This window comes from Fragaria vesca, linkage group LG1, assembly GCF_000184155.1.
Source record: "Fragaria vesca subsp. vesca linkage group LG1, FraVesHawaii_1.0, whole genome shotgun sequence".
Classification (NCBI taxonomy): Eukaryota; Viridiplantae; Streptophyta; class Magnoliopsida; order Rosales; family Rosaceae; genus Fragaria; species Fragaria vesca.
Window position 1 is genome coordinate 7,193,004 of NC_020491.1, and position 25,279 is coordinate 7,218,282.

Here is a 25,279-nt window from a genome sequence, read left to right on the forward strand (position 1 = left end):
TNNTCTCTCTCTCCTCCTCTCTCTCTCTCTCTCTCTCTCTCTCTCTCTCTGTAAATTTCTTCACTGTGACCAAACCCTATCGGAGCCAATCGGAAGTGAATCGGAACCCTCCGCCGGCGGTTCTGGACCTCGGCGACTCTCAATCTTCTCAAGAACTCCAATTTTACGGTAAGCATTAGCCATTAGGGATTACGGATTCTCTTTCTTTGGTTTTGGATTACTGCAATGCTGTAGATTCGTGGAAGTTCGTAGTAGGATGTAGCGGTTTTTTGTTTAGGTTTAAGACGAAGGACTTTTCAGGTTGAATTTGTTGTTTGAGTGAAGAAATTTCAAGAATCGCGAGGAATCTGATAGGTTATATTCGGTGTTTTAGGTTTTAGTTGATGATTATGAGCTTGATTTCGTTATCGGAGTGCTCGATTTTGTTCATGATTAAGCTAGGGTTTCGTTTTCCCCCAATTTGTTTTAGTTAGATTTTGCAATGCAAGAAACAGATGAGATTGCTGACATTTGGTATAGATGATGTATTGAATGATGTGACGTTGGTGATTATGTAGAGTGGAGGCTAGTGAGTGAAGAAGATGATGGCTGGGACTCCGGCGACGCCGAATTCTAAGATTCATAGGACTATTTGTTCCACTCCGGGTGGTTCAAGAGTTCGTGAGGAGAAAATCTTGGTCACTGTTCGATTGAGGCCGCTGAACCGGAGAGAGCAGGCAATGTATGATCTTATTGCTTGGGACTGCCTGGATGAGAACACAATTGTTTTCAAGAATCCAAATCATGAGAGGCCTGCTAATCCATACACATTTGGTATGTTCTGCAGCTATTGTTGTATAAAATTTCCTATTTCAGAAGTACATTTCTCCGGTGCAAGGTTTTTACTTGAATGATTTATTTGTTGTTATTTGCCTGTGACAGATAAGGTGTTTGGCCCAACATGCTCAACTCAGAAGGTTTATGAAGAAGGGGCCAAGGATGTTGCTTTATCTGCGCTTACAGGGATGAATGGTAACTTAACGTATTGTTAGTAACCTGTAGTTTTAGATGATGTTATATTGTGTGTGGAGAGGACTTTAGGCCAATTCTAAGAATTCCATGTTCTTTTTTTGGCAGCAACAATCTTTGCATATGGGCAGACCAGTAGTGGAAAGACATTCACCATGAGAGGAATCACTGAAAATGCTGTCAAGGACATTTTTGAACATATCAGAAACGTAAGGCACAGTTCCATCAAGATAGATGGATTTTGGATTGCTCTGTATCTTGTGAGGGGAAATCATAGTGTCAAAATAAGAAAGACAATATGGTTGGACATTCCTATGACGTCTTATACTTATTCCTTACTAGTTTACATTTACTGCAATGTGTTTGTTTGTTTGTTATATGGTGAGTTTATTTTATTCCCTAACTTTGAATAGTTTTGATCTCACAGACACCAGAGAGGGAGTTCATTCTTAAATTTTCTGCACTGGAGATCTACAATGAAACTATTGTTGACCTTCTGAAACGCAAATCTGGCCCCGTTCGACTTTTGGATGATGCTGAGGTATATACAAGAAACTTTCCTGGTTGGAGATCAGATAGTTTTTATCATTTTTTGTGTCAACTTTTTCATGCATTTTTTGTTCTAATGTAGAAAGGGACCAATGTGGATAAATTACATGAAGAAATTATTGAAGATGGCCAACATTTGAAGCATTTGATTGGAATTTGTGAAGGTAATATATTGATTCAAGTGGATTATGTTCAACCATCATTTGAAGTGATAAGTTGAATGAGGCTTTATACTTTTCGTTTAAAAAAACAAAAAATTTATTGTATGTATCAGGTTTCATTCCCTTGTAATTAACTTGTTTACATCTAGTGATCAGTGAACATCTTTCTTGTGTCGTCCCCTTTACAGCCATTTCTATTACATGATATATTTGGGGCAAAATGAACCTTTCTATTCTGTATGATCCTCTAATAGTAAAAATTGTGTTTGCAGCTCAAAGGCAAGTTGGAGAAACTGCCCTAAATGATAAAAGCTCGAGATCACATCAGATAATCAGGCTGGTAATTTTAGTTTTGAATCTTTGCATGAGTCTTTTGAAATAAATGTTTCACGAATTGTAAATTATACTCTTTGCACTTTCATGCAGACTGCATTATCACTTCTATCATTCTTCACTAGTTATTGTCATAATCAGGATGAATTATGTGATCCTTCAAATTAATGCTCTTGTTTTTTTTCTCGCCAGACTATAGAGAGCAGCCTCCGAGAGAGTTCAGGTCCAGTGAAGTCCTTTGGAGCTAGTTTGGTATGTTAATCTTTATTTCCTCACCCAGTTTTTTGATAGTAGAAATCAACAAACTTTTGTTGAGTAGAGACTGATTATAATTTTGGAAATTTGCAGAACCTTGTGGACCTAGCTGGAAGTGAACGTGCCTCCCAGACAAATGCAGATGGTACAAGGTTGAAGGAAGGTAGTCATATTAACCGCAGCTTGCTAACACTCACAACAGTTATCAGGAAGCTAAGGTAAGTGCCAATTCTAGAACATCTCACATTTCCCACTACAGCTTAAATTTAATCCTGCAATTTGATGTGGTGGAAACAATACTTGGTTAAGAACGTGAGATAATTGTGGAGATTTTTTATGTTTCTTAATTTGTTAAATATGCAAGTATTTCTCTCACTATAGCTTCTTTTATGCAGTGGTGGAAAGAGAAGTGGCCACATACCGTACAGGGATTCAAAACTTACACGAATTTTGCAGTCTTCACTTGGGGGGAATGCTCGGACAGCCATTATATGTACTGTAAGCCCAGCTTTAAGTCATGTAGAGCAAACAAGAAATACACTATCATTCGCAACTAGTGCCAAGGAGGTCACCAATGCTGCGAAAATAAACATGGTAAAAAGGATTAGCAGCTATTTATCTCTCCTGGAATTTACAGCCTTTTTAAAATTCACTTTCAAATTTATAGCCTTATATTGCCCTGCCTAACCTTGTTTCCATAATTCACAGAGAATAGCCAGACTTGAAGCAGAGCTGAGGAGTCCAGAGCCTTCTGCGCTTAGGTCCATACTAGAAGAAAAAGACTTGAAAATCAAGCAGGTGTGATGCCAAAAAAAAACTTGAACATTTATTATGTCCTGCCTCTATGTGCTTACTCTGACATGTAACGGAATTTTATTTTCCAGATGGAGAGGGAAATGGAAGAGCTAAAGCGACAAAGAGACCTTGCACAATCACAACTTGAATTAGAACGGAGTGTGAGCAAAGTGCAGAAGGTACTATGATATTGTATTTGTTATGTCTGCTTTATGATTTTCGTGCATGGGTTTAACTCAAGTTTTTGACCTATATAATATCAGGGATCAAACCAATGTGGACCTTCTTCTGAAGTCGCTAGGCGTCTTTCTTTTCCCGGAGAGAATGAAACAGTTGCTACTACTCCACAGTCTCGTACAAGAAATGCAGTTCGAAGGCAGTCAATTATGAGGAGATCAGTAAATTCTACAGATCCATCCATGCTTGTGAATGAAATCCGAAAGTTAGAGCAGAGACAGAAGCAGCTCGGTGATGAGGCAAATCGAGCACTTGAAGTACTTCACAAGGAGGTAGCCACCCATCAACTGGGAAATAAAGAAACAACTGAAACTATAGCAAAGCTGCTGTCTGAAATAAAGGACATACAAGCAGTTAGCTCCATTCCGGAAGAATCTATGATTGGAGGTGAGGCCAACCTGAAAGAAGAGATCACTCGATGGAAATCTCAGGCAGGCAACATTGAATCTTTAGAAAGGAAGCTTGAGAATGTTCAGAAATCTATTGACCAGCTGGCTTCTGCATTTGCAACTAGTGAGGAAATTCCAGAATGCAAGACACCGTCAAAAAAGAAGAAACTCATTCCTTTCAGCCTAAGCAATAGTGCAAATATGCCGCATCTGATTCGGTCTCCTTGCTCACCTATGACCCCTTCGCGTAAAGTGATGGATTATGAGACTGAGAACAAGGTGCCCCAGAACAATGATGCTATGCCTAGTGATGACGTCACCATGTCTGGGAGGTTTAAATCTACTCCACCAAAGAGTGATGAAAATGGTACCCGTAAATCGTCCAAAGAGAGAAGTCCTGCTGCTCCACAATCATCAGTTAATGTGAAGAAAATGCAGAGGATGTTCAAGAATGCTGCAGAGGAGAATATACGTAGCATTAGAACTTATGTTACTGAGTTAAAAGAACGGGTGCTAAAGCTCCAATACCAGAAGAACCTTCTGTTGTGCCAGGTAATGTGCATTTCACTTATAGTTCAAAAAATTGCCATTAGAAATCCATGACATTTCAATGTCAGGAGTGCCAGTGAAGTAGCATATGAGTATATTGATTAGGCATGATTATTGGTTTTTGAGATTGTTCAGTTTTCCTTGATCAAATATTACTTTGCTTTCATTCTTTATGCCTTTCCTCAAAATGAATACAACTTCCATCAGTGTGACAACTCATCAGGACTAAAAACTAGAATTTGGAACTTTTGTCCCCTTTGTTGAGAATTATAGTATAATACCAATATGCCATGACATGACAAAAAAAAAAAGACAAAAAATGGGCTAATGCTATGACTTTTATACTATTAGTTTCAACATTTAACATTTATTATATCATATATATATGGTTTCAGGTAATTTCGATGGAGGAGGACAAAGAAGCTGGAACTGAAGAGACAGATAAAATCAATGAATCTATTCCTTTGGCATGGCACCTGACTTTTGAAGAGGATAGAAGAGAAATTGTCATGCTATGGCATTTGTGCCATGTTTCAATTACTCACCGCAGCCAATTCTATCTGTTGTTCAAGGGCGATCCCTCTGATCAGATATACATGGAAGTTGAACTCAGAAGATTGCAATGGTTGGAACAACACTTCTCTGATCTTGGTAATGCAAGTCCTGCACTTTTAGGCGATGAACCTTCAGGCACTGTTTCAGCAAGGTAACAATCCCAATTCCCAAGTGGCTTTTATTAGCGCCCTTGAATCAACCATCTCATTATTTGCTATAATCTGCTGAAACATTGGCATGGCTTTTGCAGTATCAAGGCTCTTAAGCAAGAAAGGGAGTATTTGGCCAAGAGGGTTAGCTCTAAGTTAACAGCAGACGAGAGAGAGTTGCTGTATGCTAAATGGGATGTCCCGCCAGGAGGAAAACAAAGGAGGCTGCAGCTGGTAAACAAGCTGTGGACTGACCCTCATAACATGCAACATGTACAAGAGAGTGCAGAAATAGTTGCCAAGCTGGTTGGCTTCTGTGAATCTGGTGAACCTGTTAGCAAGGAGATGTTTGAACTCAATTTCGCGTGCCCTTCCGATAAGAAGACATGGATGGGCTGGAATTTGATATCGAATCTTCTGAATCTGTAGAACAATAGCACTCTCTAGCTTGTAGTGTCAGTTCAGTTATAGTCTTTCATCATGCCTGTATTCTTGTATAGAAAGTTTTGTAGTCTACAGGAATCAGACTGGTGAGTTCTGTAATTAATTTTCTTTTCTAATGAATATGAAGGGCTGTTTCAGTAGGCATTCAGGAAAGAAAAATGGCCTACTCAATTTTTCTCTTCTTTTCAAGATAATAGAATCAATGTTCTTCCCATTTGGAGGCAGGGCTCACATGAGAATGACAAATTTGACCTTGCCCACTCATGTTAATTATTAACATAAATCCTTGAATTATCATCAACACATTTTTTTTTTTATGAAGTAAATTATAACTGCGTGAGTCGAACTCAGAATCTCTCATTTTCTAAAGAGGAGACTATGCCACTAGACCAAATGATACTGGACATTATTATCAACATTTTATATCTTTATTTCATGTATCCACAATTTTTTTTTCTTTGCCGGATTGTCGGCAAAGACATCTATTAGGTTGGGATGGTGATTCTCATCATTAGTTGAAATTGGATAGTATACCAAGTGGTCTCATAGAGCCTGAACCTTGTATCAGAATACAACCATTTCTATTCATGACAATGTCAGCAGTGTCATCAATCCAAAACTCATCTATGAAAGATGTGCTAGTGTGAGTCTATTCACATTTCTCATTCTATTTTAATTTTTACAAGATTTGGAACGCATATCCTAACTCGAAGGCTTAACTCCACACCTAAATTTCAAATCCTCTCTTTTCTCCTTCATGACACGAGTGTCATCATCTAACCGAACACAAAACTTGTCAAACCAACAAAAAATTGGTCTTATTAAAAAGAACAAACAACCTTTCAAAAAAAAAAAAAACAAACAAACAATTGCTAAAGCTTTGAATTCGATTAAATTATCGTGAAGAAAATTTTAAGTCGCACTTTTTTTTGGAAAAAAAATGAAAAGAAAAAGAAAGTAAGAAGGGAGGGGTATGTAGGTAAGTCAGCTATAGACCTCACAGTGAGAACCAAAAACCCTCGAGCTCTCTCTATCGCTGTGAGAAAAACCAAAACCTCTCAGAGTGTCTCTACGTTTTGCTTGAGAACTTTTTAGGGTTTCAAAAGCCGAAAATGGGACAGCAAACGCCGCCGTCGCCACAGCAGCAAGTGTCGTTCACGGTGGAGCAATTGGTCGCCGTCAATCCATACAACCCCGATATCCTCCCCGATCTCGAAAGCTACGTCAACGAGCAGGTCTGTCTTCTCTTCCATTCCATTCCATTCCATTCGATTCGATTCGTTGATTAATTTGCTTTGATGTATTGAAATCTGTGGAGGATTGATTGAATTAGAGTGGATTTTTAGGTTTCGTCACAGACTTACAGTCTTGATGCGAATCTCTGCCTGCTTCGTCTGTATCAGGTGATTTAGGGTTTAGGAGTATTGCTTTTGGTTTTGGCTAGCTTCTGTGCTTTGTTGTGATGTTTTGTTCGTGTAATTTTTGGATATGCAGTTTGAGCCGGAGCGTATGAGTACTCAGATTGTTGCTCGTATTTTGGTTAAGGTCTGCATTTTGATCTTGTAAAGCTGTCGCATTCGATATCGATTGTTATTGTTCATTTGGTGTAGTAAGAAATGTGTTTGAAGTTTCGGTTATGTTAAATGTGTAGGCACTGATGGCAATGCCGGCTCCTGATTTCAGCCTCTGTCTCTTCCTAATTCCTGAAAGAGTGGTATTATATCTTGTTCTCTACCAATGTTTGATTGTTCTCGTTAACAATTGCGTTGTGTACTGGTTGTTTCTGGCCATATATGGTGCGTTGAATTCAGCGAAAGTTTCAGAGTTTTGATCAACTAATCCTCTCCTTTGTTTCTGTTTTTTTATCAGCAAATGGAGGAGCAGTTCAAGACTCTCATTGTGCTATCTCACTATTTGGAGGTGAAGTTTCTTTACTGGATAATTGGATATATGGATCCATAAGCTATGCAGTTCCTGAAACGCTAGCTTTTGTTTTTGCAGACTGGAAGATTCAGTCAATTCTGGGATGAAGCATCTAAGAATCGTCACATACTTGAAGCTGTCCCAGGTATTTTTGGATACTTCATTTGAATTTGCCTTTTTTCTTTTCAGAAGTGATCTTGATTTATGGATGTGGTCCTACTGTTATTCTCTTTCTTTCAGTATTTTGTCGATCGTTTATGTTATCAACATGATACAGTTTTGGCTTATGAGGAAATGGTTTGCAGGTTTTGAGCAAGCGATCCAAGCTTATGCAGTTCATGTTCTTTCCTTGACTTACCAAAAGGTTCCCAGATCTGTGCTTGCTGAGGTATATACTTGTTCCTCCCTTGCTTTAAGTTGAAAGGTCTGAAGTTTCTTGTATCGTCTGGTCAGTTAATTGCTCTGTGCACCTGTTTCTATAAACTTATAATATGTTATCGTATGCCACAGGCAATCAACCTTGAAGGTTTATCCTTGGACAAATTCCTTGAGCATCATGTAGCCAACAGCGGATGGGCTCTTGAAAAAGGTCATGGCAAGGGCCAACTCATTGTTTTGCCTCGAAATGAGTTCAACCATCCAGAGCTGAAGAAAAGCACAGATGATGGAATTCCATTAGACCATGTGGCTCGAATCTTTCCCATCCTGGGTTGATTTGCTTTCCTGTCAACCTCTACATGGACCTTGTGAGAACATTTCAGGCTCCGGATTATAAGACTACTGATATGATTACATGGCTTAGGTGGTTCATTACTTCATTATGGCTTTGTAGCTTCGTTTATTCTGTTTTGACTTTGAGTATGTTGAAAACCTGATACGCCCAAGCAGCGGCAGAATTTAATATCATGTCTCTGTTATTGGTCTCTTTACCTTTTTTCTTTTTCGATGAGTTGTACGGTCTTTACCTTTTTTCCTTTTCGATGAGTTGTACGGTCTTTACCTTGTTGGTTCAAGAGTTCGCAACCAAAACCCAGATCATGGGTGCACGGATCACAACTCAGTTAAAACCTATTGAATTTGAACTAACTAGGGGGGAGGTTTCTGCCAGCATAGCAGCTCAGTTAGAGGAGCAGTAGCAAACCCTTGATTTAGAAGTAGCTGTAGTCCATTCTGTTAGGTAGCTCAAGATAGAATTAGCTGTGCATCATGAGGATTGAGGACCTTGAAAAGTATCGTCAGACAATTGATTCTCCATTTCCATATAAACCAACACACGAAACAATCCAATCATCCCACTGATCATGGATCTTGGGCACCAATAGCATGCCAGATAGATGAGTTTAAGACTTTTTTTTTCTTCTTTTTTTTTGTTTAGAGATGAGTTTAAGACTTTGAGAAGTAACCAAAGGAAGGTCCTCAATTTGGGGGGAATGTTTAACTTCCATGTTTACGATCAGGACTATGGCCATAATCAACCAAGCTGCAATAAGCACTCCTAACAGTGAATTGCCCACTCGGTAGTATACCTCCATATTAACTAATCATTCATTTTTCATTTGATTTATCTAAGACATTGGGATGCATAAATTTTTTTCAACCACAGCATGAGGAAGACAAGCAAAGAGCAAAGTAGCATCCCATTCTCCATTATCCAATATCATGAACCATAATATTGTCATCCACCATAGAAGGGTTTGCAAAATCACATAGCAAACCGCAACCTGACCAAAGATCAGTCCAAAAGTGCACCTCTTTGCCATTACAAGTTCTCCATAGAACCATGTCTAATGAGAGAGCTACCAAAAACAAATGATATTCCAGGTATTAGAACTAGGGAGTAGGGACCTTACAACTATTACTTCGCTTTTTTGTACTTTGGATCAAGAAGATCATCATGATTCAGATAGCTTTATTCACGTCAAAATTCCACCTGCATATTTTGGTTGACACTGTCCCAATTAACAAGATGAACCTTCCTCCTTCCCTCGCCCAGTGAATCACATATACAAACATGTCTGCAATCTATGAGTGGTTGCAAAGGAAGATGTAATCGGCAATGGTAAGTCTGATAGGTGGATACTCAGCCGTAACCAAAGGACTCTTGAATGAATGAATGACTACTGAATATTCATTAATATAAATTGCTCTGGGTATTGCTGAAGATTGTCCTTGACCTATAATAAACCCCACTTATTGCACTAAAAGGCCAGTAATCAGTTCAACAACAGCAGAGTTTCCGATACATGTACCCGCATTGTTAGTTTTATGCATGTTCACAAACATGGAAGGTATATAAAGAATCAATGGGACCTGGAATGCTAAAGTACAGAGCAAAATATTTACAAGAATCAGATTTTCAGTCCACGAACTGATGGAGGAAGAGCTCCTAAAGAATCTCAACTGTTGACTATTTACTCTCTAATTTGGTATAGGTTCCCGACTGAAATTTGTTACGAATCAATTCTATGCTGTACACAACACCCCGGCTTCTGCTGCTTTTGTTTTCTCCTTGTTCCAGATATGGCTGACATGCCATCTATAGTTTCTCATCCATGGATCAGCATTTTGGTCAACGGCTATCGTGCCGTCTACAGAGCCGAAAATGCAATACAGGGAAAATGATCCAAATTTCAGTGGCATAGTGTCTCTCCATAATTGACCCAGTTCGCAAAGCTATCTGGGAAGTCTTCAGGAACATTGGAACTCTCTCCATTAGTGAAGGATGATCCTATTCCTGTCTGCCCCTTTCCCTGCAGATTATAAGATAGCAACGGCTAGTATTAAGAAATGACATCGGAGTCCATTTTGTAAGGGGAACAAGTACAAGTAACAAAAAGTTCCAATCTCTGACGCCAAATTTTGCCAGACAAAAGAATGCCATCCAGCTCAAAACAAGTGAACTGGATAATATGGATCTTAACTAGGGTTCTCCTTTAGTGGAACTAACAAAACGTAAAATGAATGAGTTTCAGACCAAAACAGAGAAAAAAAAAAGAGAAAAGAACAAAGCTATCAATTGGGACAATACTTCTAGCATTCCAAAGGAAAGTTCACTGACCTTCAACATGGATCCATATTCACTTGTGGAGGGTGTAGACTCTCCTATAATTCCGTTGACAACATTCTCCGATGATAGCCCCTCAAGGGGTGAGTTGGTAAGTAATGACGATCTACAAACATTACATCTCTACTTTCAGGTAACAGTTTAATCATCTTCCTTGATGGGAATCCCATCAAAATAAAAGGAACTCTCTTTTGTAATCAAAGAAAAAGACATCTGTTTTAAATTTATTTGGTGGTCACCGTAAGTACCTCTCAAACGGCTCCTCCTCACATGAATTCCCAGAGGAAGATAGCCAGTCTAGATCCACAAAGTTCGAGAAATTATATCCATCTCCACGTTCGGAATAATAAATATGATCACTTTCAAGACACCGATATCTTTGCAACTCTCCAAAAAGTTGTCTGCGAGGCATTGAGGGAGTGTACCTATACAGAAAAACCAAAATCACAATAAGCTGAATGAGAACTGCTTGGATGAGTGCAGTGCGCAGGAGCCCAGGTAATCTAGGCTAGCATTTTTCCCCTCAAGTAATCCTCTTCATGTACTGTGCTCAACTTCCTTGTATATCCTTCTCATTAAGGTAAGTTTTATGTTTCCTCATATTTACTTATGTTTGCCTCAGCAATGGGACTAAATTATACTTAGTCATAATGAATTATGGAAGAATAGACAATGTCAAGCCTTTCTTGATGGGTAGTCTATTAAACGAATTAAGATCAAGATCAAATGTAATCTATATTTATTCACACAACCCCAAAAGTTAGAGAGTACAATAAATTTTTCAAAAAGAATGTCTTCTTTTTATACTGCCCTCTTTAGACTTCCTAGTTACTATCATGTGCTCTCTGAAAAAAATTTCTTCTCTTGAAAGGAAACAGTACAGACTCCATATGTTGTTTTGCTCCGTCATTACAAGTTGTCATGCAAGAAAAGGATAATAATGAACAGATGAACAGTGGTCGTTAGCGAACCTTGAATATGCAATATCGCTCTCACAAGTTGATATTTCAGGCGACGATTCTGAAAGTATCTTGCTTTGTTTAGTTTGATTAGGCAAAACTGGATAGGTAGTCTCCTGCTTCACACTTGGTGCTGACATAGGTGAGCTATTTGGACGAAGAATGTTTCCGTCGGAATATGATCTCTTGATTGTAGACCTAGATACAGAGAAGCAATAAGTTAGGAAAAGATTCGACAATGAATTTGAACAAGGTAAGCATCAGAGGGAAGTAAGTGAATATATTAAATGAAACATTAAGCAGACATTACACAAAATATAATTTCCTAGCTTTATGACTTTCTATATAAATATTCTGGAAACGGAAGAAGGAAAATAAATAGGGCCCTATATGTTCCAAGAAGCTTCATTGTCCTTTCATCCAGTCAAGTGGTGTAGGGCATACAATGGAACAAAGAAGATAATTAAAATCACCATATACCCACAAATTTTACTATTCAAAGAGAGCAAATAATATGTAATTTATCAACCCAAACCCATGCAACAATTAAAAACAGACCATATGAACTTGATATTAGAAAAAAGCACATTGAATTAGGCTTCACAGGATGAGGTATAAAAACATTCTATTCCCACAAAATATCAAATCTCAAGGCATTTGATTGGCCTGCTACATACCAGCCATCTTCATCCATGTCTTTTGACCCATGCCTCCCATCATGGTAATGCTGGTCTAAATCCAGTTCCCAGAGTGCAGGTTTATCTTGCTGCGGTTGAAAATCCCCGAGAAATCTGCTCCAAAATTTGACGAATAAAGACTTTAGCATTGTCATGCATAACTGTAAGTCAATACACACTTGAATAAAAGTTAACAGAAAAAAACAAGCTGTCGGAATTTCTATGTGCAACCACTTGTCTTTTCGTACCGATAATACTATATATAATATATATGCTATATATATATGTATTTTGTTAAAGAAGGTCAAATGAAACATGACTAAGACTCATAACCTTACATATTAATTGCATCTTGCTTCTGTGCATCCATATACGCATTGCTGTAATACCGTTGTAGAGTTCTGAAGAATTCCTGAGACTGAGTTGCTGCTCTCCATTGACCTCTTCTCTCGGAAAATATCTGTACAGTATAGGAGTTCATTTAGTTTCAAAGAATCATATTGGGTACATGACGTTCACCATCTAAGCCCAGAGGTAAATGGGTAAGCAGATCATGGAACTCAAACCCCAGAGGTTATTCAATCCAAATTTACACTTCAAAACATGTTCCTCACCTTATTGTGAGCAGCTGAACCACCATACTGGTGGGCAAGTGTATCACCCATTCTTTCATAAAATCCCATCAATTCATCAGCCAAGGGATCGTCAAGGTCTATCTTGGGATTCTCTAAAAGTCCCAAAGCATGAAGCTGGTGTCCTAGAGCAGCCAACCCATATGCATACTGCGCAACATTAGTCCGATCAAGGCAGTCTATGCAGTTGGTCCTCAGCACCCCCTTCTGGAATGTGGATAGTTTGGCAGAATGACCTCCATTTCCAACATTGCTGTCTCCAGTTGGTTTCCCCGCTATGTTATCAACATCCTCGTCTCCATTTGCATAATGTCTTTGGGGAGATGTACAATTGTCGAAATCCCTGTTCCATATATACTTTGTCAAAGAGAGATAAAAGCCCAGAGCTATTTCTTATAGTTTACAATAGTAAAGATATAATGAACTACAAAGCACATCCACTTTCCAAAGAGGAGTGCCAACAGGTAATGAATTTGATCTGAAGAAACCTTTTGGAGATAAAATGACAATAGAAGATTTTCACCATAAGTACAATAGAACTAGATACTTTAGAGAACTGATTAAAAAGTGAATAAGGAATCCACAGACTAACAAAATGATAAACAAAATTTAAAAAAGAAAATAATAATCTGAGAGACACATCAAGAAGAAGGTGAACAGACCTCAAACAACTGGACATACACTTAACATACTTAACCTACAAGAGCAACATTTCAAGTCTTTGGCCCAGGAAAAAAGGAACAAAATTGATTGTTGGAACTTGGGAAAAATGTTCCCGGTGCAATGGAACACGAATTCTACCACCCAGTGGTATTGATACAAGTACTAAGCACCCAAATTATGAAAACCTAAAAGAATTAAATGAGATGACGACGTACTCAGGGTTTTCATGTGAAACTTCAATACATATGAACAAAACTTCTACATATATGGAAGGTAAGTACATCCAAGTGCTAAATATTCGTACAGATCACTTCAACCTGAAAACTAGTAGAATAGATGACAACTTACTCAGATGAAGGGCAATTAATCAAGCCCTCAGGTCCCATTTCTGGTGTAACTTGACAATGGAAGAATCCAGTTAAACTCAAGGCATATGTAGCCACCTTGCCCAAGAGTAGTAGCGCATTTACAGCTTTGCTGCAGGGAAGGAGGAAACAATTTCACATTTTGTTTAAGGAAGACAATTTCAGATACCATATCATCAAAACAATTGCTAGCAAATAATCATAAGATGTACCTTCGAGAATGTTTGTGCAAATCCCAGTGGAGGAATCTGAGACGGTTCTCCTCAGATAGATCTTTATTTATGAAATCAATTGCATTAGCAAACTCTGTGCGTAGAATGGACTCTCGAGGCCTCTTTTCCTGTGTCTGTTGATAACAACAGATAAAAATTACAAAAATAAATTAAAATGTATAGGTCAACAAACTAGTAGAACTAACAGCAGAACTACATTACCAAACGCCTCATTTTGTTAAGTTGTATGGTAAGCATATTGTAGTTTAGTGCATATATCAGTTGGCATTGTATTGAAGAATAGAAACAAAAGGAAATATCATCAGCATAGGACTATCACTTCATAAATTACCTTGATGAGATTTAAAATGATAATGGGGTTCCCATATCTCTTGACAAGATTTTCAAAATGAAGCCTAGTGGCTTCGTAGTTTTGATCCTTCTTTGACACTGGAAGGAGAAAAAAGTTAGTTACACAGATTCACAACACATTCTTGAGAGCTAAATATTATAACAGGACATACATATTATATCTGGTTTGATGTTCAAACGCGATGTTTCTTGTGACCAATAGAGAGGGATTGAGCCACGGTTCTGTACAACAGAACTTATTTGAATGGGGAAGCCCTCAGGAACATCCTCAAAAACTATTTGTTCGGTCTCAACATCATTAGCCACTCTTCCCTTCTCATTAACACCACGTTTTAGATACCTATTCGAGTAAAAGCAACAAGTGAGGCATACAAGCATGAACATACTGTATCTGCTAACATTGTGAGCATGTTAGCTAGCATATGTTATCCTCCCATATCCAAAGATATGAAAAACAAAATTATAAAACTAATAAATAAAAAAAAAATAGCCATGTCAACAGCTTCAAAATATACCTAAATTCAAGGGAACCAAGAGATATACACATCATGTGAGGAAAAAAAAAAAACCCTAGCACTGTTTTTCAGACGAGTAACATTCAGCACAAGGAAAATATGGTGAATACACCATCTAACAAGGTTATCCAAACTATTCTATTTTAGTAAGGAAGAGGTAAATTTTCTAAACCTATCCATCAAACCAATAAAATCAAAGTACCTGATTGAATAAGGGAATATAAATTAGAATGTCCCTCACCTGGTTCCCGCATAGTGACGTGAACGTCTTGCAATGAGGGTCAGTTTGAAGTCACGTCCAGATGTAGAGAGAGTGGCCTACATTAAGTTTCAATAAGCCATCAGTCCAAAATACAAAAGTGAAGAAACAAGAACAGAACAATCATGCACCAAATAGGTATTGCAATTTTAATAGATAAAAAAATGGCAAAAAATATCTGGTAGAACAAATCTTCGAATAATAGTAAAACGCAAAATATAGTTATTTAGGCTGAAGTGAGTTATGTGAGATAGTAATGATTGTTCCATAAACCAAAAACATAATGGGACCAACGAGAACTTTGTGAAGGAAGTCAGTTTCCATCAAATAAACCGAGAGCAATACATGCTAATTGAAGTAAGTAGTGTTCAGCAGGCATATTGTGAAGGGATGTACACCCTCACCTGTCTAAAGAAACCATAAACCAATGCAACTGTCCAAACAGTATTTTGCAGGTGATTCCTTATCCCCCGAGTTAAGAACTCATTCCACACAAACATGGTTTCATACACGACATGTCCCATCTTATTATCCAACATGTTCTTCTGTAGACTACGCATGACATTGTATGAGTAGCTGAAAAAGAAGTCCTTTGTGAGGTCCATTGTGCACAAGAGCTTCTTGTATCTAAAGCCATCAATGAAAAAGAGAATGTATTAGTAGATAAAACCCAACAAAAAGTTAGTGTAACAGCATTTGTAGATAAGTAGTCATGATCTAATGATGAGCCTAGCAATGAATAATAAAAAGATCCTGCCGAGAACATCTAGGCTATACAACGTCTCATAATGAAAGTTAATAGAAGTGGCAACTAAATGCTTAAACTCTCATCAAATACAAAAAATCCTTCTCATATAAAATCAGTGAGTATGAACAGTCCAGAAATACCAAGAATTAGTTTGAAATCGGCAAATTCGAACAATATACAACTTGCAAGAAGGACTAATATTAAAAAAAAGCCAATATAGAAGAATACACATCATATAATGCAATATGCTTGAAATCTTATATGGTTAAGATAAGAGGGACAATCTTATGTGCTAGAGAGCAACTAATTCAGACCAAGAACAAATGACAGATCAATAAACTTAACGCCCTCGTAATGTAGTGCCAGGGAATAAGTATATCTACTAGGAAAAGGAACAAGTACCTGTTTTCATCTCTAGAATCAGACATACTGCACTGAACAGAAGAATTTGGAAGCGGGATCATTTCACTTTTGGAGATACCATACACCGCGTGGCCACGAATGTCACCTATCTTCCTTCTTTTTGTTATAAGAAGCATGTAATACGGCCCCAGAAACTTAATGAACCCTACAACCACAACGACCGCGCCACAGTTAATACAAAGAATTTGCGGGAATTTGAAAGAAAAATGTAAACTCATAGAATCGCCTGTACCAATAATGCCGTAACAAGTAGTGACAAACTTCAATCCACCAGTGACCTTGTTCCCTTCATGTACCCGCCTCAAGAGGTCAGAACATTCACGCTCGGTATAAGTAGTAGAATCTTCAAGAACATTAAGCTCACAAGGATCCAATCTATCAATCTTCAGTACCCTCCAATACGTTCTACTCTTGTCTCTCCCAATCATGTAAAAGTTCTGAAAGCATCGGAAACAAAAAATGTAAGCTGTTATGCAATAGAGCCACTGCACTAAATATCATAGAAGCTCATGAAATTCAATTAAAACACCGAAAACCGCAAGCACATTTCTGTCTCCAATGCTACCTTTCCGCAACGAAAATTACACCAAAAAATCCACACAAGTTGATGAGGAAATGATTACAAAATTGAGCTGGAAATTGAGAGAGAATTACCGATCGAGTCTCGTAAAGCCTGAATTTCTGCATATCAACGTGCTTAGGAGGAGGAGTAATAGCTTCTTCTTCGTCTCCTCCGGCGCGGGAGGACGGCGGCTGCTCCGGCTCATTTTCCGACGACGCCATTATAATAACTAGTCCGAAATTCAGATCCCCGAGCCCCAAGCTCAGGGCCCTATCAGAATATCATGCACAGCCGAATCCAAACCCTAAATCCAATCCCCGAAACCAAAATCATTCACCAAATGAGCTCCAGATTAGGGAGTTTGGCTGCTTCAAATACAGCATTTCACAATCAAATTCGCAATTATAAACGCACGAAAACGAAACCTCCTCTCAGCAGCTTAGTTGTTTGACCTTGCCTAATTCAGCTCCTCTTCTTCCTCTTTCCATTCACCGCGAGATTTCAATCTGGGCGGATCAAGACGGTGCCGTTTCAAAACCTCTGATCTTCTCTTTGTCGCTAATCAATCAAGAAACGAATCGAATAAAGAAGACGGAATAATGATAATGGAAAATTGCGGGATCGAATCCTGAGAATTGGAAAATTCACCACGTAAATTTAGGGAGAGAGAGGAGAGAGATTAGATAGATAGATAGATAGATGGGTTTGAAAATGGAAGCTTTATATGGAAGGGAAAAGCTAATCAGCTATATTAATATTATCAGACCACAAAATAAATAAAACTTGCGGGCGCAAAATTTATATATATCTTCTTCTTTTTTTGGTCAAAAATTTTATATATCGAAGAGAGGAAAATGAAATTAATTAGGAAATTAGGGGAAAATGATAAAAGAGTTTGGGAGGTTCGAGAAGAAAAATGGGAGAAAGGAATACAGACCTAATTATTGATCATCTTTAATAGTTTTTTTTTTTGGAGTTGCTGTTGTTTGTACGACACATTAGGACCAAAAGAAAGCCACAAGCTTGGGTGACCGCTCTCAGTTAGTCCACACGTTATTTTTTTTATTTTATTTTATTTTTTGTGTTCTTGATTTTTTTTTGTTCTTGATATTATAGAGGAGCTTGATTGGTGTGTTTTCAATATAATCGATGATTAACTGACATAAATACCAGATTATTGTGGACAAATTTTTTATTATTGGATTTGAGTGCTGATTAACGTTTGTCATTTGTGGAGTAACTTTTGTGACTTGTGCTGTAATTTTGCTTATATTTTTGGTTATCTATATCTTGATCAAACACTTGATTTGGAAACCAAGGCAAGTATTAATTCGTTATAGGGAAGTAGTTTATGTAGATAAGTAATATTTAGACTAATCTTCTGGTGATTGGACATAATTTAATACATGTAAGACAATCGATCATAAGTTTTAGACTAATATTTTGATGATTGGACATAATGTTGACGATCAATTTTTTTAATTATCGATTTATCTCATTAACTATTACATGTGGCGTTCTATTAATTTAGGTCTTTTTTTGTGTGGCTTAGATTACAATGCAATCATATCAAAGTGTGAAGTTCAACGATATTAAGGAAATTACTCAAGGATGTTCGTAACATGTATGCAATCGTTTTTACGCGAATGACATTTAAACTAAATGTTGTCATTCATTGATTCGATCATTATAGATAAGGTTATTAGGAGCATTATAGTGACAATTAATGAAAATCAAAATTATCGACCATATGATCTACGTTTTAATCTGAAATCTTTTTAAATTATATTTTCGAGAGACTATGTATTATGACTCTGAAAAAATAACTAAATAATTTTGAGAAGACAAATGAGAGCTTTTCCTTTTCTTCTTTGGTTAGAAGAGGTCCTCTGACTTCCATGGCCGTACCAAACCAGATTGTGAAGTATAATTATAACTAAAACTAGTCTGTTATTATCTAGGCCGGTGTGTTGATTTATATAATAAGCCCCCATCGCCATGGGTGGAGATCGATGCGCAGTGCAGTCACGAGTAACCAAACCAACCCAGATTTCGTCCTCTGATATTTCTGTTGCTAGCTAAACCATGATGGCCTGTCATTTTAAACATACCCGTCACTGAGGTCACTCTATCAATTATTGATCACCATCCACATTGGTCATCATTTTCTGGGTTCACATCGATCGCCCCCAACTATGGTCTTGCTTGCTCCTTTCATCACAAAATACCAAAGCTACATGTCACTGTAAACCCAGAAGACTATAATATATATACAAACGTGTTCCACACATGCAAAAACCCTAACCCTAACCCTAGCTCGATCATCAGCCTGGTTCAATCATTGAAGGGTGGTTTTCTTCGTAAATTTCCTGCATGGTTTTATGCTTTGAATTTTCGTATATATGCTACTGGGGTGGCGGCAAGCTCAAGCATATTCTATGAGCTATTGTGAACCATATGCTTTTCTTGTATAATTAGACTTCTATATATTATGCAAAAGAGCTAGGTCCATTATTTTGGTAATACCAGATTATCAAGGTCCTTGATCCTTATTAAGCACGTGGCAAATTATTGATTTCCTAGGTTTGTCACATCAAAACCAGGGTGTGATGAGTTGTGCAACCAATTAGTTTTGTTCTTTGTGCAAATGTGTGACGAAATAGAACCAAATAGTTTAATTAACAAGACAAATGTTTGTAGTTGATCGGGATAAGTACTTAAGTTAGTGATCAATGATGAAATGAATGATATTCAAATGCGTGACTGAAATTTTTTTTTTATAAACTTGAAACACGCTTGCAAATATAAAAACATAAAATATATCGACTGAATTTATTGATCATGACATTCGTGAAAATATAAAAACACAAAATACATCGACATTGAATTTATTGATTATGACATTCGTGAATCCTGATGTAAATTTATTATATCACTCATATGCATATTATACATATGTAATTAACATGAATTTAGAAAATGTTTGTCCAACGCTCCAACCATTTCACACTTCAGAGTTGTTGAGATTGTTCCATAAGTTGTTGGGATCTCATATGTATCGTCAACTTTTTGTTTTTCACAACAAGCAAGTACCTGTATTGTTGCTAGATGGCTTGTTTTCAAGAAGCAGCTCACGAGTTTCTCCAATATTATTAATATCAGTGATTAGATTTTCTTGAGAATTCATTATCCGGCTTGTCTACGAAATTTTTCTTAGATTTAAATCACCATCTTGAAGCAGACATTAAGTAGATAAAGGGGGTTGTAGAGATCAATTGATGAAGAAAGAGATCTTTGGATCGAGATGTTACATATAGTTTACAAACAAGGAAAAGGCAATGTTCCCTCGTGAGAATAGGAAATTAATAAGGTCGATCATGAATACTGGAAAGCGAAATGTACTACTCCTAGCAGCCTCCAGAGTCCAGACTATACATGCACATTAGGGATAATCGATCGATGAGGAAAGATGGCATAGGTACGTAAGTCATACTTCCAGCTCTATCTTCTGTATCTTCCCGTGCCGATTAGGAATGATAAGGATCATGAATTTATTGATCTATATATATATACTAAAATTGATCATTTCAAACCAGAAAAATGGACCACCGGAGGTTAACATGTACATGTTCACCTCCTAAATCTCGATCGACTTGGGTGGTGTGAAGATGTGAATTACATCTAATTCTTTTGAACCATTCTTTCGAAGAAGTACATTTAAGTATTGCCTGGATGATGGAGCCTTTTGAGAGGAGCTAGGCACACTAACGGCCGGTGGGTCTGGTAATATATGGAGTGTGAAATCTCATGGTGAAAACTTCAGCACCAACAACAGTACGTAGCAGTCCCTTCGGGAAAATTGGAACGATATAAAGAAGATTAGCATGAAAAAAAAAAAAAGTACGTAGCTAGCAACAAGGTTGCTGTCGTTGCAGGTTTATATCGTCATCTGAACAGTTAACATTAACATTGAGTCATTGACATAATAAAAGAGGGTCCGAGAGGAAACGAAGCCATCGGTTTCATATCGAGGGTGGTTATACTAGTCTCGGTTTTGTCATCTTATGTGAGACAAATATTATTAGTTACTTATATAGTTATATATACAATCTATTACAAGGTTTCACATTACTCATCATTGAGTTTACCCTAGGTCCATAACCTCATCAAGACCTGAACTTGGTCCAGAAGTTAGTATGAACAAAAATAAGATTCGTACACGAAGACTACCCTAGGTCAGCTTGTTCAATCAGTTACGTGGCTTGTACGTAAATATCATGGTTAATTTGTAGAGAAATTAGAATTGAGTTTGGTGCAGAGAATAATTATGCGATTTCGATTTGGGTCAACTTAACTGCTTAAGCATATATACCATATGATCTAGTTTTTTTATTTTTTATTTTTTTATTTTACAAATCAGATTTTCATTATTTCAAGCAGTATCTATGCCATGTCCAAATTTCACTTTGTTTAACTAAAAAGAAAAAGGAAAACAGATCAATTTTGTATAACTATCATATGATCTAGTTGTTCATATGTGCATGATTAATTTGTAACATGCTGTCGTGAGTTGCGTGGCTAATTAGTTTAATCATGAGGCCAATGTCTACGGCTCTACGCTAATGATATTTTCATCTAGTGGACTTTTTGTTTCTCCATTTAGCAATTGGTTTTATTTGTTCTAGACCCGTCATCTGCATCGATCTGCATCGATCTGCATCTGATCCCACAAATGAATGTGTGTCGTTACAAATGTTTTCATCACATCAAAGATAATCCAAAGAAAGAAAGACACCAACTTTACAATGCATGGCGGGAAAATATTGAATCTATTACAAGTTAAACTATGTTGGAGTAGGGTACAATCTGCTATGCTTGGTACTCTGTAGGGATTGTTGCTGGGCAGTGCTTCTCGGCAACACACTTGTACTCATGTTCACTATATTTCTCTCTAATGGCAGGTAAACCAGAACTTGGATTATCGTAACATAGACGATGGAGATCCTTGACGCAGTCGGGCAAATCTGAAGGATGGTAAAGGGTGTAATGCTTCAAGGTAGCATTCCATGGCTTCTTTGAAGGTAGCATTATGTAATTGGCCAGGAAAATCGCAGAGGCAGCTATAAGTGATGGAGCATAACAAAGCATACTGTAATCTAGAAGAGATAGTTCTGCAAGGTACTTCGCTAAGCACTCCAAATGCAATGAGGGAAGCTCATGATTGGCCCCTCGAGCAGCTCGAACAAATCGGCTCAAGAAAGATTTAGTTGTTACGGCTGTCATTTCGTACTTCAAGTAACTCAACACAGAAGATTCCATTTCTAAGACCTCTTCTTCGAGATAAATGTTATCAGCAAGGTCACAGAACGTTTCAACCGAGGGTGTCCACATATCTTCATATTTCGATGCAAGCATCAAGCAGACAATACCAAGTAACATCAATCGTTCTCCATCGATAGGATTCCCCGAAAGATATCGATCTATGTAGTTCACAGCCAAATACAATGTCTCAGGTACAAAGCTGTAGCCTTCGGCTACCTCCACAAGCCAATCGATTAGTAATGCACGCATGCTTGGATTTATTTTTTTCTGAATTTTTTCCATATAATCTGTGGAAGGTCTTTTCTTGACCTCGGATGCACGCAAGTGGTTGTAAATGTCACAAGCAAAGGTTGCACAAAGCTGCGGATCCATGAAGCTGTTATCAATATCAGCAATATCCACAAGTAGTTCCCTATTGCAGACAATGGCTGTTGTTTCGTTCAACATCGCTGCAGATCGAGTACTTGTCTTTGGAACCAGTAGTAGTGCTGTTGCTAATTACTGCTGCAATATTGGTTTTTCGAGTATTGTTTCTATCTAGACTAGTAGCATTTATAGGAAAAGTAAGACGATATCAACTTAGTTCTTCCATATCTATATATGCAAAGTATTCCTACTGTGAATAGAAAATAAGAAGTATATACAACTCGTTAAGGAAAAAGTACTAATTCCTCTTGAGAATAGGAAATAGGTTCATACTCCTCGTTACTATAAATTTGTCTGCAGGAAGACATGAACAATCTGCTAGCTTTAATTAATATATTGTTTAAGCAGTACGTTGCTTCTTGTGGTTTCCTACTATCAAGAGGACTTTCCTGCATTAGTTACTTCCTATTCACAAGAGGAGGATTTCTCTTCCTAACTTCATAAATCTTATTTAATTTCCTGTTCTCAGGAGGTGTAATATTCACCACCATAAATAAGTAACTTGGCCTTAAGTTGACATACTCGAAAGTTGAAATCTGTCCTGCCCTCTATATTCGATCTACATTCTGCTTTATCTTGTCCTACTCAAACCATCTTATTTTCTTAGAAATCTTTCCTTCCCTGAATCCCCTACCAGAGTGCTAAATATTATCTTCCCAATCATGAAGATATTCACAATGAATTGTACACCTTCATCGAATAAGAAAATCAAAGGGACTTTGCAACAGTACTTCAAGGCTTGTCAACCCATCAAAAAGCCAAAGGATCACTCAAGAACTGATGACAATGAAGAAACTCATAAGCTTCCAAGAAACAAATACTCTGATGCAATTTTTCAGCACTTAAATAAGGCTTGTCTAGCCATCAAAAGGCATATAACCCTCGCAAGATCTCATGAGCTTCCAGGGATTAAGTGCTCCAAGGTGATTTTTGGACACTTCAAGGGTTGTGCAGCCATCAAAAAGACAACAACAATTGGTGGTGATGAAGAAACAACTCACGAGCTTCCTGAAAACAAGCAGCCTTCTAGCAACAGCACTACTCAGCCAATAAATCTGGAAAGATCTCATAAGCTTTATGGGATTAAGTACTGTTCCAAGGTGATTTGTAACAGTTGGAGGGTTGTGTACCCATCAAAAAGCAAACAACAAATGGTAACGAGGAAGAAACCCATGAGTACGTTTTCTGAAAAAAGCCATCTAATTAGTAATGGCTTGACCAATGTGATGAAGATGATGACTATGAAGCTGAAGAAGAACAAGGAGAGGATGGAGATGAACATGGTGAACAAGCTAGTATGTACATTGTTGTGTTGAACAAAACCTTGAGAACAACGCCCTATGATTCTAATTACTCTGCATTTGTTTGTGTATGTTGGTCTAGAAATTAAATCTAATTTGTATTTGGATAAATGACACATTTCCAGTAGTCAGTAGTCTTCTCTCATGAATTGGTGATACATTTCCAGCTTTAAGTGTCATCAACGAGCTAAATTGTTTTATTGAGTGTTACTAAAATAAAAGAACAAGGATGATATCGTAGACTCCTAGTTACCTCTTCATAAACCAAAAATTTATGGTCTAATTCACATATATATTCCCATCACCGTGAGAGCCCATCATATGTAACATCATGCATCATAAAACTGGAAAATGAAGGTACAAAGGTGGAAGTGGAATTGAACTTGATCTCTGATGATATGCTATTATGTTAAAAATGAGAAGAAGAATCAAAATTTAAGGATTTTAATTTCTGATGTTAATCATGAAAGAAAAGCAAATTATAAAAGTTTAAAGCTTCTTAAAATTTCCTAAAGCAAAGCTTATAACATACATATTTCAAATGTCAAGCCTCACAGCTGGGACAAAAGTGGCCATGATTCTTGCTTCAAGATCCCCACATCCGTAGCAGAATCCTCTTCTGCACCTGCAATATTCAACCCAATATAAACAGGAATTTCATTCACATATATTGAAGTTAAGCACAGTGTTCAAACCAATGCAGTTCAAGACAATTCCCCTGCAAAATTTGCACCCCAAACAAGGATTCATCTAACAAAAGCAGTTCAAAGTTCAAACACAACTAGTCTTAAGTCGAATACACTAGAGTGTCAGCACTGAGAATATCCCTAAACAAAAATAGAAAGCGTTTCCTATGCAGTATTTGGGACAAGATAAAGTAATTAACAGTCCGTCTTCTCTGCACTACTGCATATTTCCTCATCTCTACATAAGAGTGATCACAATTCGAAACTATTAACATTACTAGCTAAGTTGCAAGCAAGGATGCCTAAGACCACAGTCGTGAGATCGAAATCATCGAATACTTAACATGTCGATTACAGATTGATCATAATAGTTTATGTACAATGAAAAATGTATCATAGTTTTTGATTTAAAGTGTTTTCAAACCGAGTACTAACTCACTATCAATGAGAATTTGAAAAGTGGAACCGATTCTGAAAAATGAACAAGGCTATTAACAACAGAGCAATCTTTACGATGAAATACACAAGAACAGACAATACAAATGAATGACTTGGATAATAACATGGATGATGATCAAGTAACAATGATAAGAGTAGGGTTAGACAACACTGACCTACACTCCATGAACTTGCAACCCTCGGATCTTTTGGCATAGAACCTACACTTGGGGCATCTTCTTCACTCCTCTCATCCTTATTCAGCTCCTGAAACTCCTCACAACCAATATTCGCATGCCACGGAACCC

The 25,279-nt window shown here is 37.4% G+C and overlaps 4 protein-coding genes across 4 annotated transcripts; 2 read left to right on the forward strand and 2 right to left on the reverse strand.

Moving 5' to 3' along the window:
* Positions 1-581: 581 nt before the first annotated feature.
* LOC101306666 lies at positions 582-5,409 on the forward strand. Its single transcript, XM_004287622.1, has 14 exons — positions 582-813; positions 922-1,011; positions 1,117-1,217; positions 1,436-1,549; positions 1,640-1,721; positions 1,991-2,058; positions 2,244-2,303; positions 2,400-2,524; positions 2,702-2,919; positions 2,995-3,104; positions 3,191-3,280; positions 3,365-4,279; positions 4,672-4,982; positions 5,082-5,409. The coding sequence occupies exons 1-14, from the start codon at positions 582-584 to the stop codon at positions 5,407-5,409; spliced, it is 2,844 nt and encodes a 947-aa protein (XP_004287670.1).
* Positions 5,410-6,407: 998 nt separating this feature from the next.
* Positions 6,408-8,276, forward strand: LOC101306954 (eukaryotic translation initiation factor 3 subunit K-like). The gene is made up of 8 exons (XM_004287623.1): positions 6,408-6,659; positions 6,771-6,827; positions 6,919-6,969; positions 7,076-7,138; positions 7,294-7,344; positions 7,426-7,492; positions 7,653-7,735; positions 7,858-8,276. Exons 1-8 carry the CDS (start codon positions 6,537-6,539, stop codon positions 8,059-8,061), a joined length of 699 nt encoding a protein of 232 aa, XP_004287671.1. The 5' UTR covers positions 6,408-6,536; the 3' UTR covers positions 8,062-8,276.
* Positions 8,277-9,023: 747 nt separating this feature from the next.
* On the reverse strand, positions 9,024-17,497 carry LOC101307243 (polyphosphoinositide phosphatase-like). Its single transcript, XM_004287624.1, has 16 exons — positions 16,891-17,497; positions 16,469-16,673; positions 16,216-16,381; positions 15,470-15,692; positions 15,048-15,124; positions 14,444-14,631; positions 14,272-14,369; positions 13,920-14,053; positions 13,691-13,819; positions 12,662-13,022; positions 12,386-12,507; positions 12,048-12,161; positions 11,383-11,568; positions 10,660-10,836; positions 10,406-10,517; positions 9,024-10,097 (listed from the first exon to the last, which is right to left on the reverse strand). Exons 1-16 carry the CDS (start codon positions 17,017-17,019, stop codon positions 9,978-9,980), a joined length of 2,541 nt encoding a protein of 846 aa, XP_004287672.1. The 5' UTR covers positions 17,020-17,497; the 3' UTR covers positions 9,024-9,977.
* A 4,170-nt stretch (positions 17,498-21,667) lies between these two features.
* LOC101296429 (cyclin-A1-1-like) lies at positions 21,668-22,567 on the reverse strand. Its single transcript, XM_004288960.1, has one exon. The coding sequence runs from the start codon at positions 22,565-22,567 to the stop codon at positions 21,668-21,670; it is 900 nt and encodes a 299-aa protein (XP_004289008.1).
* Positions 22,568-25,279: the final 2,712 nt, after the last annotated feature.